Source organism: Bactrocera tryoni, chromosome 2, assembly GCF_016617805.1.
Source record: "Bactrocera tryoni isolate S06 chromosome 2, CSIRO_BtryS06_freeze2, whole genome shotgun sequence".
Lineage (NCBI taxonomy): Eukaryota > Metazoa > Arthropoda > Insecta > Diptera > Tephritidae > Bactrocera > Bactrocera tryoni.
In genome coordinates this window covers 14205301-14219769 of record NC_052500.1, presented here as the reverse complement: position 1 = coordinate 14219769, position 14469 = coordinate 14205301, and the positions used below count along the sequence as shown (strand labels likewise).

The 14469-nt window shown below is 38.9% G+C and overlaps 2 protein-coding genes across 2 annotated transcripts; both read left to right on the top strand.

The window, feature by feature from the left end:
- The first annotated feature begins 532 nt into the window (after positions 1-532).
- Positions 533-8831, top strand: LOC120767669. Its single transcript, XM_040093841.1, has 6 exons — positions 533-1372; positions 1447-1481; positions 4936-5467; positions 5527-5648; positions 7549-8590; positions 8661-8831. The coding sequence occupies exons 1-6, from the start codon at positions 533-535 to the stop codon at positions 8811-8813; spliced, it is 2724 nt and encodes a 907-aa protein (XP_039949775.1). The 3' UTR covers positions 8814-8831.
- LOC120768972 (putative gustatory receptor 22d) lies at positions 4538-5682 on the top strand. Its single transcript, XM_040095769.1, has 2 exons — positions 4538-5467; positions 5527-5682. Exons 1-2 carry the CDS (start codon positions 4538-4540, stop codon positions 5680-5682), a joined length of 1086 nt encoding a protein of 361 aa, XP_039951703.1.
- Positions 8832-14469: the final 5638 nt, after the last annotated feature.

The window sequence follows — 14469 nt, the reverse complement described above, 5'->3', positions numbered from 1 at the left end:
TGCTCGAATGTCAAAAGGTGTATATACATATACATGTGTAACATCTAAAATGTCAAACATTACGATAAAGTTGTGAGTTGCCGGATTGCAACACTAGGGTTGCCAAATTCCGAAATGTAAAAGGCAGCCTAGGTACCACAAGTCAAATACACACTGTGTCAACATTCGCGCCACTATCTGTTGGATGTGTTCATTGAATAATTACGATAGCTTCTTATCTGATAGCATTGGACAGTGGTATGACGTACCACTTAGTTCATTTCAATAATTATTTACCATATTCGCTATTGTTGTGGATATTCATAAGTACACATTTTTCCACAAAATGCAGTTACAGTTTGCCTTTCACGAACGAATAATGTCTCAACGTCTTCGCAAGCGCATTTCAAATATTTTACTCAGAGTAACAGTTGTGTCTTCCATCTGCTTTGGGCTACTACCATTTTACTATAATAAACAACAACAACGCTTCGTCGCTTCAAAACCGTTAATAATTTATAACATTTGCATAAATGTCACATTTCTCATAATCATGATATTTCTTTTGCCGATATTTACCGACTTTGATGATGCTTTCGGAGCTGGCGATCCACTCGCCGAACTGTTAAATCGCCTAACTATATATATCAGTTTCGGTGCCATACTAACAACATGGTGGATTAATTGGACCAGCCGTCAGCGGCTGCAGCAGTTATTCAATGAGTTCGCTAGTATTGAAATCGATTATTTATATCGTTATAAACATTTTACCGATGAATGTGCGACTTTCGATTATTATGTGTTTTGGAAGGTTTTCGCGACCCTTTTACAAAACTTATCGTTCTTCTATAGCATCGGCGTAGCTGATAATCCCGGCTGGTTATTCATTATATTCATGTGTCTACTGGCCTTGCTTACAAATGTAATTTTCCACGTATCAAGCCACTTCTTTCTGGCCGTTTTGTTTACTTATCGCTTTAATTGGGTCTTGAATCGGCGTTTGGCAAGTATGGCCGGCAACGAAGTGTCGTCAAGTCGGCTGCGGGTTTTGAGCATAGAAATCGATAACATTGCTTGCATCTATACGCGTTTGATTCGGCTGTGCGCGCACTATACACGCATACATCAATACCAATTGTTGCTCTTGTTCGGCTCGATGACCCTTTGCAATATCGAAGTGCTGTTCTACGTGCGCCTGCTTTGGAGCGGCAAAGTGAGCGAGTTGAATGCCCGCAATGTTTTTGCGATATTGCAAATAGTTGTTGTAAATATATTGGACTTTTGGCTGACAATAACAATATGTGAGCAGGCGTTGGTGACGTCGCAGAAAACGGTGGAAATACTACGTGGCTTCAATGAGAACCCCAAATATTTGTTAGATGTGGAACGGAGCGTGAGTGATCTACTTGTATTTTGATTCTTTTATGATTTTGTACAAAACATATATTTAAAGTTTTACTTTTGCAGTTGGAAGGCTTTGGCGTCATTTGTAGCAACACCAGGTTGCGTTTTAATTTGTGTGGCTTATTTGACATCAATCACTCGAGCGGTCTCAATTTCCTGCTGACAATGATACTATACCTTATATATTTAATACAATATTATCATGAAAATCTATAGAAATCTATGGAGTAACTGAAGAAAAGCATTTTTGTGGAACTTCTTCTGGAAAAATGCTATTACATCACATGACGGCGCAGCTAAACTCCGTTTTATGGGCTACAAATAAATAATTTACAAAAAGGGTTAGACGACTGACAAGAGTCAAGTTTTTGATGACCCCCTGATCTTCACTGAATGCTTTGCTGCACTTAAATATGTGTGTTTTTGATGAATTAGACTCCACAAAACATTTTCTACTCAACCTCATGTCATACTGTGCAATAACGAGTATTTTTATACTCTCGCAACAAAGTTGCTAAGGAGAGTATTATAGTTTTGTTCACATAACGGTTGTTGGTAAGTCCTAAAACTAAAAGAGTCAGATATAGGGTTATATATACCAAAGTGATCAGGGTGACGAGTAGAGTTGAAATCCGGATGTCTGTCTGCCCGTCTGTCCGTCCGTGCAAGCTGCAACTTGAAAAAAAATTGAGATATCATGATGAAACTTGGTACACGTATATCTTGGCTCTATAAGAAGGTTAAGTTCGAAGATGGGCAAAATCGGCCCACTACCACGCCCACAAAATGGCGAAAGCCGAAAACCTATAAAGTGTCATAACTAAGCCACAAAGAAAGATATTAAAGTGAAATATGGCACAAAGGATCGCATTAGGGAGGGGCATATTCGGACGTATTTTTTTTTTGGAAAAGTGGGCGTGGCCCCGCCCCCTACTAAGTTTTTTGTACATATCTCGGAAACTACTATAGCTATGTCAACCAAATTTTATAGATACGTTTCTTTCAGGCATTTCCATATACAGTTCAAAAATGGAAGAAATCGGTTAATAACCACGCCCACCTCCCATACAAAGGTTATGCTGAAAATCACTAAAAGTGCCTTAACCGACTAACAAAAAACGTCAGAAACACTAAATTTTACGGAAGAAATGGCAGAAGGAAGCTGCACCCAGGCTTTTTTAAAAAATTGAAAATGGGTGTGGCGTCGCCCACTTATGGACCAAAAACCATATCTCAGGAACTACTAATCTAATTAATTTTACAGCAAAATAAAAAAAATATGTAAATGACGGATAATGAAATCTCGATTATCACTTTATAATGCGAGAGTATAAGATGTTCGGTGACACCCGAACTTAGCCCTTCCTTTCCTTTTATATATGTTTTTTCATTAATTCAATTCTTTTTCAGGAAGTTATATTTTTGATAGCTGTTACTTGGTTTAAGCTCAGTTTGATTTGTCACTTCATAGAAAATAGCCTTGCTACGGAACAATATTTGGAAATTTATTAGCAAAATAATGGTTCTATTCGCGCAACGTCCGCGGGCTGTGTCCGATATTCGGCCGTCATAATCGCCCAGGAGAGTCGGTTCGTATTCAGTCGGCACAATCTCGGTATAGAGTTGGTAATTCGAGTTCGGTTTCGAACCACGTTTACTCTAATGTATAATACGCCATCCTTAAAGACGCCATATAGAGCCCACCGAAGACGTTAGACCTGAATAAGTCCGTTCTCAATTGTGCGCAACAATTGGACCTATGTCCATCCACTTTATAGAAGGTTTTGTGAAAGATCTTGATTTGCGAGCATACAAAGTCCAACTCATGCAAGAATTGAAGCCAGATGTACATCGATCTCAATTTTCATAAAAACTTTTGCTCAGCAATCACTGTTTGGTGTGCTTGGTGTGAACCATTGATCCATATTTCTTAAAAAGTGAAGCCGAACATAATGCAGCAGCCAATGGAGAACGCTATAGAGCCTTGATTATTTGGAGAGATGAACAAAATTTGTTCCCAACAAGACGGCGCTACATGCCATACTGCCATCGAAACAATCCATTATTGAAGGAAATTTTGGTGAGCGCATTATCTTGAGCTAATGAGTCGGAGCAGTGTTTGGAGATGCTTAAGCATAACAAATTCGAGTTTTGCGTCGATATGTGACAGTGGATAAAACATGGTTCCATCATTTCACTCAGAAGTTCAAACAACAGTCATCCAAGTGGACACCACACGATTCCAAAGCGTGGAAAAACGCTTGAAGAAGGAGGGACCATCAATATTGTATTACTTATAATTATTGGACCGTTTGAAGGACGAGGTCGCTAAATACCAACTGGATTCAAATAAGAAATGGTTTTTTCATCAAGCCAATGCATCGCGTCACAAGTCACTGAAAAAGATGGAAAAAATCACATTCTGATCTTCGCATTACTTCCCCATTCACTGTATTCTCAAGATCTGGCTCTCAGTGACTATTTCCTGTTCTCAGATCTCATAAGAATGTTCGATGGGAAGAAATTTTCGTCCAATGAAGAGGTGATCGCCGAAACTGAGGCTTATATAGAAGCAAAGGACAAATTTTACTACAAAAATGGTCTCGAAAAGTGCGAGTGACCCTCCAATAATCTGTGTATCATCCTTGAAGGGAACTGTATTGAATAAATTTTGCCAAAACAATATATTTTACTACGGTTGGCTGGGGACATATTAATTGACCTCTTATATACAATTCAATAATCTTATTGCCTCATAGACAAACGCACATTCACTCTTAATTTGGGTAATTTGTTTACTAATTTTGATTTGCTTACTAAGTATGTATGAACGTTGACAGCCATTGTGATTCATTTAAGTAGACACAACTGACTATTAAGTGAAGGAAACTTGTGTTAGCACGCAGCGAAACATGTTGCGCTCAAACTAAAAATGCCAGCAACACCACAACACTTATCTGGCGATCATTAAATATATTAATTAATTAATAGCATTCCCAAGTCGCTTATTATAATTACTCGCACGATGTTTACACAAAATTTCACTGCTGATTCGTTTGCGTGCGTTAACCGTAGTCAGTATTCGGTAGTGAAAATGCGTACAGCACGACGGAAATTCGCAAATTGCCTACATTGTTATATTTTTAAAATCTCAATGCTCCTCGGCCTATTGCCATTCAAGTATAACAAGGAAAAAAGGACTTTTCGGTCTTCGGGCGTGGCGCTCAGCTACAGTGTCGTGATTAATACGCTGCTCTTTGCTTGGGTCGTCAAAAACTGGCCGGATATGTCAAACTATGAGCTTTTTGCCAAGCCATTGCTTTATATCGTGGAAAATGTCGTCAGTTATCTGAATTGCGTTGGCATAATTCTAATCTTTTGCAGTACCTGGTCTGGTAGAAAACGTTTGTTGCGGCTGTTCAATGAAATTGTCACTGTTAGACAGCTATGTGATTCGAAAGCCTTTTTGCGCGATTTTGACGCCAGCATGATGGAGAAACGCATTATACTGAAGTTTTGCTCAATGTTTTTGCAAAACCTCTTATTTTTCAGCTCATCGTTCTATTGGAGCAACAAAATGGATGCGAGCTACTTTTTGGTGTCAATGTTGACAATCATATTGTTCAATGAGATATTATTGATATCGAATCAGTTCTATCACAATACGCTCTCCATCAATCACTCCATACTGGCTGTAAATCATCGCCTGCGTTGTTTAAATACCAGAAAGCAGTTGTTGGCTGCTGGTGAGATTAATGAGATTTTCGGCATATATATACGTTTGATACGCTTAATAACGCACACAACGAAAGCATACGAAAAACAGTTACTGGTCATAATCTCGGTGCGTTTGAGCGTTATTGTGCAGTGTCTTTTCTCCGCATGCATGCACTTCGGCGGTAGAGGCTTGCAGATGAATGAACTGGAACTGCTATATTTCTTGCTTATTATAATGCTAACCTCCTTGGACTATTGGCTCATAATGGCTGTTTGCGAATCGGTGTGGCGCGCTCAGCAACAGACGAAAGTCGAGCTGAAACATTTTAACACTTTTCGTACTTTGAGCGTTGATCTGGCGAGAGATGTGAGTATAAGCGTACGCCAATCTTTAATTATAGTTTTAAATATTCTTACTTTATCCAGCTCAACACTTTTTCAATATTTTGCTCGATACACAAGTTTCGCTTTCCGTTATGTGGCTTGTTCGAGATACATTTTGCTACTGCACGCAATCTATGCACTTCAGTGGTGACAGCGCTGATCTGGTTGGTTCAATATGATTTCGCCACAAGTATGTGAGAGGCGCAGTGCAAATATAAATTTATGTATTCAAGACATGGAATGACTTTTTACTACTTGTGTTGCAATTATATTACTGTTAAAAGGAAGATTGTCGATTGAAAACTGCTTTATTTGTTTTTTCTAAATTTTCAATAGTGTCTAAAGTTCGGCGATCTAGTACTATCTTTGCACACAGTAAGGCTAACCTCTCCCTAGTTTTGGAGATTTTAACGGGGCATTTCCCTATTGGGAAATATCCGTAACGCTGGGAATCTTACTAGACACCATCTGACGAAGCTGTATGGAAGAAGATGAGGTCGAAACAACTCAACGCTTCTTTCTTCACAGTCACGCGTGTGGGAGCTCAAGACTTAAGCACTTGGAAGTACATACTTCTACTTGGCTACAAAGCGCTTTGCTAATTTATAGCTCGAACAGAGAGTTCTTCTTTTCTATGACCTCACAAAGGACTACATATAGTAGTCCACATGCGATCTTTGATCAGCCATCTAACCTAACTTAACGTCTGGCTATAATACCTCTCACAGTTGCGTTTTCTATAGAATGTAAGAAAGTTGCTGCAAGTGATGCATTTTTCACCAACTGCAAACATGTGCTTTTGCAATGTAAGGTAGGTAGACTTCATGCGGTGCATCCTGGATATAAGGAATATTAAAAACGATAAAACCGAAACGGGTATGCATGGAAGTAGATTGAAGCCGACTTTTAAATCGAATAGTGCATCGGTTGGACCACAGCCTGTAGCGACGGAATCATGCTCTATGAAAGGCAACTAAGGAATCTTCCTTTTGAAAAAGGTTGATAAGCCAGTCAGCAGCCTGCCAGAGAGGCGTAATCACCATTACTAACAGAGAAATCTCTGTTAGATTCATGGCGGGTTCGGGGACCACAGGCAACGTAAAAAAGCTCCCAATCTATAAAAGTCGATGAGAGGGAATTTGCCGACGAACGCTTGGCTTACCTGTATAAAAAAGCGGTGGCCAGGCTTGGAGAGGTCTGTAAGAGAGCTAGACCAGCGGCTTTGGTTAAGGTGGATCTTCCGCTGTGCCCTTGTGTTCGCGTCTGGCTTTCTTCTGAACCTTCCACCCACGAGAATATAGAGAAACTATTGCGGTTATGCAATCTGTTTCTCCTAACTCGTGACTGAAAGTCCAGAAGGCTCGAGAAAAGCGAAGAACCATATCGGCAGACGCAGGTTCTCCTGAACAAGAGGTCCATAGGTCTTCTCACTGACACAATGAGTGATCTAAGCTATGGCTTTGAGAGGATGGCTTTTGGGATCTTTCCTAGCTACTCATCATTTCAGCGCTGCGCTTACAACTTCGTAGGCATGGCGTATTTTTTTTCTGATCTTATCTCTGAAGTGTGTTCAAACAATACTGAATTAATCAATCATACAAATGTCTGAGAATATTGTTTATTAAGAAATCTTATATTTCTAGTGCCGTACAGCATATGTAAATCTATAGCTTTTATACAACGTCAGATTACTAAAGCCACCTAATGAAAAAATAATGGACTTTTCCTAAGCATAATATTATTGTAATACTTTTTGCTCCACTTATTTATTATTGTAGCATTGCCACCATTTTTATTGTTATGCACTGTATGCAATTGTCCTACTTAATTGCCCCTATTTTATCAGGTGACATATCAAACGAGTTTAACTCACATACGAGGCCACCAAACTAAAATATATTTGTAGATAATCAATCAGTCATCCGTCACTGAGTTATTATATCCATCACCATCTCACTGGGCTACTTGCTTAATTATCAACAATAAAATAATATTTATTGTAAATAGTTAGACCCCTCACAGCACAGAGTCATAGCATTAGAGTTTCAGTGTGACTTTACATAGTCCGGCTGAATGTGGGTGCAGCGCCATGAGCTCGCGTTGGCGTATCGGTATCGCGCGATTTTTCTACAACTCGACAATTTGGTTTTCCATCGCTTTCGGCATATTACCGTTTCGTTATGATTCAAAACTACAAAGGATCTACACTTCCAAATACAGCTTCGTCTATAGCATCTGCCTTAACGTGGTAATAGGGTTTGTGGCGTTTGCGGCTTGGCCAACCGACGATTTGCTGGAATTGGACTTACAGCAACACAATAAACTAATGGGCTTACTAATCAGAGCCATAGTCGTGTCGCATATATATACGTTGATTACGATTATTGTGATAAATTGGCGCGAATACAAATCGGTGTTACACATTTTCAACGAATTCGCCGCCATCGAGCGGACTTATCTCGCCAAGCATGCCGATTTGGCGCGCAGCTGCAGCACCTTCGATGCCTGCATCATTTGGAAGGGTGTAGCAACGCTACTGCAAAACATCTCCTTCATCTTTGTGATTTTTGAAAAAAAATCGACGTTGAGCATGCGTGCAGTGATTGTACTTGGCTTTGCATTAACAATGGGCAATGTGATTTTTCTTGTCGTGCTCCAATTTTATAATTTCATCGTTACCACTTACCGTTGTATGTGGATACTGCAACAGCGTCTAAAATATCTGGCCAACCAAAGCACTATGACGACACCATTTCGCAACGTCTCCTGTGAGGTGTATGAAATAACGGGCATCTACTTGCGTTTGATGAAGTTGTGCAAGAGCTTTGGCAGCGTTTATGGCCAGCAGTTGTTGACCAGCAACTGCGCTATAATGTGTACGAACGTACAGTCGTTATATTATTTGCGCAACATTTGGAGCGACAAAGTTAGCGATTTGACCGCTTGGGATATATTTTATACGTTACAGGCGGTGCTGATAAACGTTTTCGACTTTTGGCTCACTATTGCGGCATGCGAATTGGCCTTGGGCATGGCGCGAGATATAGCGCAGCTCCTGCGCACTTTCAATGATTTCGAGAAACTGGATGTGGAGTTCGAAAAAAGTGTAAGTTTTGTGTTGAAAGAAGTGTTCTAATGCCTTCAATCATAAAACTGTTTACAATTTCTGTTCGCAGTTGGAGATTTTGGCTGCCGTCTGTAGAAACAATACGCCGAAATTTCGTTTGTGTGGCTTGGTTGATTTGAATCACTTGGCGGGTCTAAAAGCTTTGCTGACCATGATTTTATATCTGATCTATTTAGTTCAATTCAGTTACAATGACTTTTGAAAAAAAAATGGAAACGAAACTCGCTTCTTTGTATGAATGTATTTAAATACTTATATATAAATAAAATTAACGTCTGCGCTTAGTTTCAATAGATGATCGGAATCGGTTTCTTTTCGTTCTACTGAATAACCACATCAAAACTTGTGCGTTTTTTCAACACATTTTCAAATAATCTGCCGTTATCAGCTTATTAGTTCTACTATTATGACTTAAGTCTCTAAAGTTAAGTTTTTTGGCAAGAACTAGATTTTTGAAAGTGTCCTGTATACTATCTGACATTGTAGATAATTGTTGTGGTATAAGATTATTTCCAACAGAGAAAGGTTGCCAACATCGGTGCACTTCGATTTCCCAGGCACGTTTTATCTAAACCTATAAAGACAAAAACTTGCTACTTCATCTTTATTGGCACCGCCACCGTGGGTCGGTCTGAGCCAAAAACATAAAACTTTGTCAGTTGCCTTTAACTTTTTTCAAGTGCAGTGCCTTGCTTCCATTGTCCACGCATTTGTAGGAATTTTTTGAACTTAAAAAAAACCTTGCCGCCTTAGAGCTCAAACAGTTTGTGGTTCCATCTCTTTCGGTACTTATCGTTCAAACGCACGGCTCTAAAGTCTTTGCGGAGGACAATTCTCTCGAATGCTCCAAATGCTTTCACATCTCGGTTTGTAATCGTCGACGTTTCTATACATTACAAGTCGATGTGAATTGGAAGACGAGATTAATAATAAATCAATCGCTCACACCGACGGCTCCTAAAACCGCACCGATAATATTTCTCTCGAATGATTCAAGTGCTTTCAAATCACGATTTGTCATGTTACATGTTTCGAGACCATATTGGAAGACGGGTATCATAAGAGATTCACCGTTCGCGCGGACAGCTCGAAAGACCATGAGAGAACCAGTTCGGTCCAAGTGCTTTCTTATGTCGGTTCGTTATCATCTTAGTTTCTGCGCCGCAAAACAGGACATAATTGCTAAAAGATCAGTAGTTCACGTTCCAAGTGTTGTCAAATCTCGATTTGTCAAGTACCATGTTTCAAGGCCATATTGGAAGGCAAGAATCAGAGCAGTTTCACCGCGCATGCGGACGATTCCAAAGACCTTGTGGGAACCAGTTCTCTCGAATGTTCTAAATGCTTTCACATCTTGATTCGTTATTGTCCATGTTTTTGCACCGTGTAAAAACACGGGAATGCTAAGAGTCTTATAGAGCGCAATTATTGTGGCTTTCAAGCTTAGATTGTTCCCGAAATTCGAGGAATCTTTGTGTATAGCCTTCAGTTACTTTGTCTTGCCCTCATCTACCACAAGACCAACCTCTTTGTTTTTTTTTCTTCTTATTCCAGGTAGGAAAAGGCTTCGCTGCCAGTAATACTACAGAGTTGTTAATAACCAAAGGGATAAGGTTCTCTATTAGCAAGTAAGATAAAATAGAATACCTTTGATATGAATTTTGAGCGGAAAAAACAAGGAAACTCCTCAACCCGAATAATCGATGCGTTGCACACGAGGAATTCGATTCAATTACTTTTCAGTGGATGCTATAAAAGGTTGCCATATTGCGCCGTAATCAAATCAAATGAAATGTAGTAAAAATAAATATTTGTACGTGCAGACTCTTTGAAAAATTCTTAAAAATCCTAGAAAATAAATTGAGAAAAACCAATTTTTGGGCGAAAGTGTTAAGACGTGTCGCATTCGAACGATAACACTTTGGTGTTCCACTATTTGCCAACATTTTCGTTATATTAAAGACACGAGAAAATACTGCCACACAATACTCGTAAGTATAAATATTATTCACTGTTAATTTTACAATAAGCTTCTTGTGCCAGGAGCAAGTAAATAACACAATTGCCATTACCCGCAACGCCCTTCCTGCCGCGCCACTGCACACTTTTATTAGCCATTATTGTGTCGACCATTTTCGCTTGTCCGCCTACTGCCGGTGACGCCAGCTTGCAATCCGCCAGCAACATAAACACCCACACACACACACAGCACAATGGCAGGAAGTTGTTGCCGAGCAGCCAAAAGGCTGAATGCTAAAACACCCACCTGAACAGCGCGCAAATGGAGTGGCGCTCTCACCTTATAATGGAAATTCCCGTTCGCTTCAATTGGCAACGATAATAAATTCGGAAATTTTACATTTTACAGCGCCAGGCGGCAGAAAGGACCGTAAATGTGAAAGGTCCACATGACGTTGGTGTAAAACATTATCGTATGATGCGGATAGCAAGGCAAAGAAGGGAACGAAGGAAAAGAGGGCAGAGTAAATAACAGAATATCATATAATAATTGAAAAGAATAACAGTATAATGAAATTTGTGAATGAGTACACTGCGGAAGCGCGAAATAAGCGCACTTACTTAACCTCATTTAAGAGTACATACAAATGTATTATTTGTGTGCTGAGAGTATGTGCTTCTGCATGTCGAAAACTGCAAGTGCGTTCTCAATGTGGGAGCCAAAGAGAGCGCATAAATGTTTAATTACTACTATATTCCGTAGTATATAAAGGTAATTTGAGATTTTGTCAGGCAAAAATTACGTAGTAGTATAGAAGATTTGTTTAAAAACAGAAGCTAACATTGAAAAGAAAAGTTTATAACAAGTTTGCATATTAAAGAAGTATTTGGTGTCAATTGAAAAGTCCCGGTATACCATAGTAAAACATATTTTTTTTGTCAAAATTAATTTTTTTTATTCAAAATAGTTCTCTTAAAGGGCGATACACTGATTATAGCGATCCACCAACTTCTCGATACTATCGTTCGAATTAGCTTTCAAAATAGGCCTCAGTTTCGGCAAACACGGCCTAGATTTTGAGATTTGAGAGAAATAAATAGTCGTTGAAATCAGATCTGGAGAATACGATGGATGCGGACGCAACTCGAAGCCCACTTCATGGATCTTTGACATCGTTTTCACTGACTTGTGACACTGTGGTTGTCGTTGTGAAACATCACTTTTGTTTCTTCAAGTATGTCCGCTTTTCGACGACCTTGTCATTCAAACGATCCAATATTTAATAAGCGCTGTTCGCTGATCCTTCTTTTTCAAGGTAGTCAATAAAAATTATTCCATGCGCATCTCAAAATACAGTCAGCATAAACTTACCAGCCGACTTTTCCGTTTTTAACGTTTTGAAGCAAGTTTATCGTGTGCTCGGATGACCGTTGATTAGACTTCGGAGTGAAACGATGGAGTCATGTCTCATCCATTGTCCCATAGCACGGAAAACTCGAGTTTATGACGCTTGAACATATCCAAACACTGCTCCGAATCAACAACTCGACGTTGAAACTCGGCAACAAATTGATATGCGCGTCTTATGAGGGTTAGTGCTAATTCTATGTGAAAGACCTATGTGTGATCCGTTTAGGCAAGCCCATTTTTAGAGCATGCTCTCTAAAAGTCCAATGCTCCGTTATAGTGGTATACTATTTCCGAACCTAAAAATCCTTGGTTCTTTTCCTGTCATATTTGGGCCATTTCTATTTCGTTATCTTGTAGCTGATTATTGATTTCTATCTGCTCTGCGCCATTTGTATAAAACACATACAAAGCTTTCTTTTGTTCTCGTTACTAGCGAGAGAGTATTGAGCGAGAACTGAAATTATGGACACGTGGAGTTGATCTGCCAGTAAGCTTAAAGCCTTTTTGCCATTGTTTACTACTTTGAAATTAATCTGTAATGTCGAAAAGGTAAGCAATACCGCTTGGTTATTCGGTTGCTTTCTGTAACCTCCCGTAGTTGTTCAATAAAACTCCCCTGGCCTTCTTTATAGCTAGTACTTCTGTGTGCAAGTATATTTCCGCTCTACTTCGCTGTCTATTTTTGACTCATCGGTATACGAATAGATAGAGGTAGTATGCTTCTCCCGGCTAAATATTTTCTTCATTCGCATTTAAGAGGTAATATTATCCGAAAGTGACTATTGCAATTGAACTATGGGAGAATATAATCCGATTTACTTAAGTTTAGCAGGAGGGCACTGTTTCCATAATCTTTCCGGTTTCATCTTTCGAATACCTTTATTCTCTTAGCAGAACTTGCTGCTGTTTTCTGAGTAAAGACGTCTAAAGGCAGTTAATGCTGGAGCATATTAAGCGCCTTGGTCGGACATGACAATAGCTCCAGAAACCCTTGCACAGACTGAACTTTTCATTCCATTAAATTTCCTGTTCTTTATTGTTTCTTTAATGCTGGTCACCAAATAACTTCTCCAGAAGTTAGAATAGGTCGAAAACGACCGGATACAAGCATATTCACATAATTATACATTTTATTTAAATTATTTGTATTTGGCTTAAGTCCCTAGGTCATTGTTCTACCACCGAGAGAGGGAAAATTAAAATGAGGTATTTTTGTTTTACTTGTGAAAAGCAGCAGTTCCGCTCTGCTAGGGTTGACACCTAGTCCGTTATTCGCAGCCCATAGGTGTAACCTTCGCAGTCCATATGATGTAAAGTGAAACTTTTGAATATAGAACACACTTCAAACAATTTGAAAAGGCTTAAATTGTTCTAGCCCCAAATACTACTCGAACAGGTAAATACGCACATAAAATGTTTTCTATTTAGTCTACGCAATTAAACATCATACACACGATGATTTTTACAGGATTCAATTTGTTTCTTGCTTTTATTTAGTTGTGCTAAGTCACTAAGCCACTTTGTATGCAAACGGCGAACAGTATACCCTATGGGGCTAATAGGAACTGGTAGACCTAATTTCAAGTTTCGAGAAAAATTAGAAAAAATATACATTTTTCGTCATACAGCAGACTAACGATATCAGCAAAAATAAGACATTATTTTAGATTTTTTCTCAGTCGAAATTTGAATTTAGACTGAAAAGACTTTTTAATTGAAAATATAAACAATAAGTTCCACTTAAAAATTTTGAAACATTCATTTAAGTTTAGTTTTTACTATTGGTTGCAAAATAATTTGTAATTTTCTACAATGTTTTCAGTAGAGTATGCACAGAAAAGGTACTTTCCTGTTTAGTACATAAAAGGAATTCGTTCCTAACCGGCCTCAAATATAAATACATACTATATATGTAAGTACATAGATATACCCGTTACTCTATTTCAATATGCAAGCGTTTCACTGAAGTTTTATTTGCAGACTTTTGTGCGAAAAGAGTTTACTTTCTGGGGTAATGTGCATTTTGTGCCAAAATTGTAGCCTCGAGCTGCTTAAATATGCGTTGTCACGTATTTTGCCTTACTCTTTTATCATCCTTTCTGTTTGTTGCCAATTTTCGCTACAATACACACACCACTGACGTGGCGGCTTCGGAAAATCGGAGAAAATTGGGCGTTGCTAATGTGAGACACTCTATCGAGTTTTCGATATATTACAACACTACCACTACTACTACTGCTCACACACACTATTTCGAATTTTTTTTGTAGTACTTTCCCACCTCATACTTCTTACTATTGCTTTTGTCCTTACAATTGCTATTCATCGATCTACAATAGGTAGAAGAATTGGCAAAAAGAAACAGTGAATAAGCCTACAAATTATACTTGTAGGAAGCAAATTGATGGATGCCAGTTGATAGTACACAACGGATTAGGATGACTTTAATTATGCTGATGTAGTTTCAGGCTAAGAACGTCAAAATGCA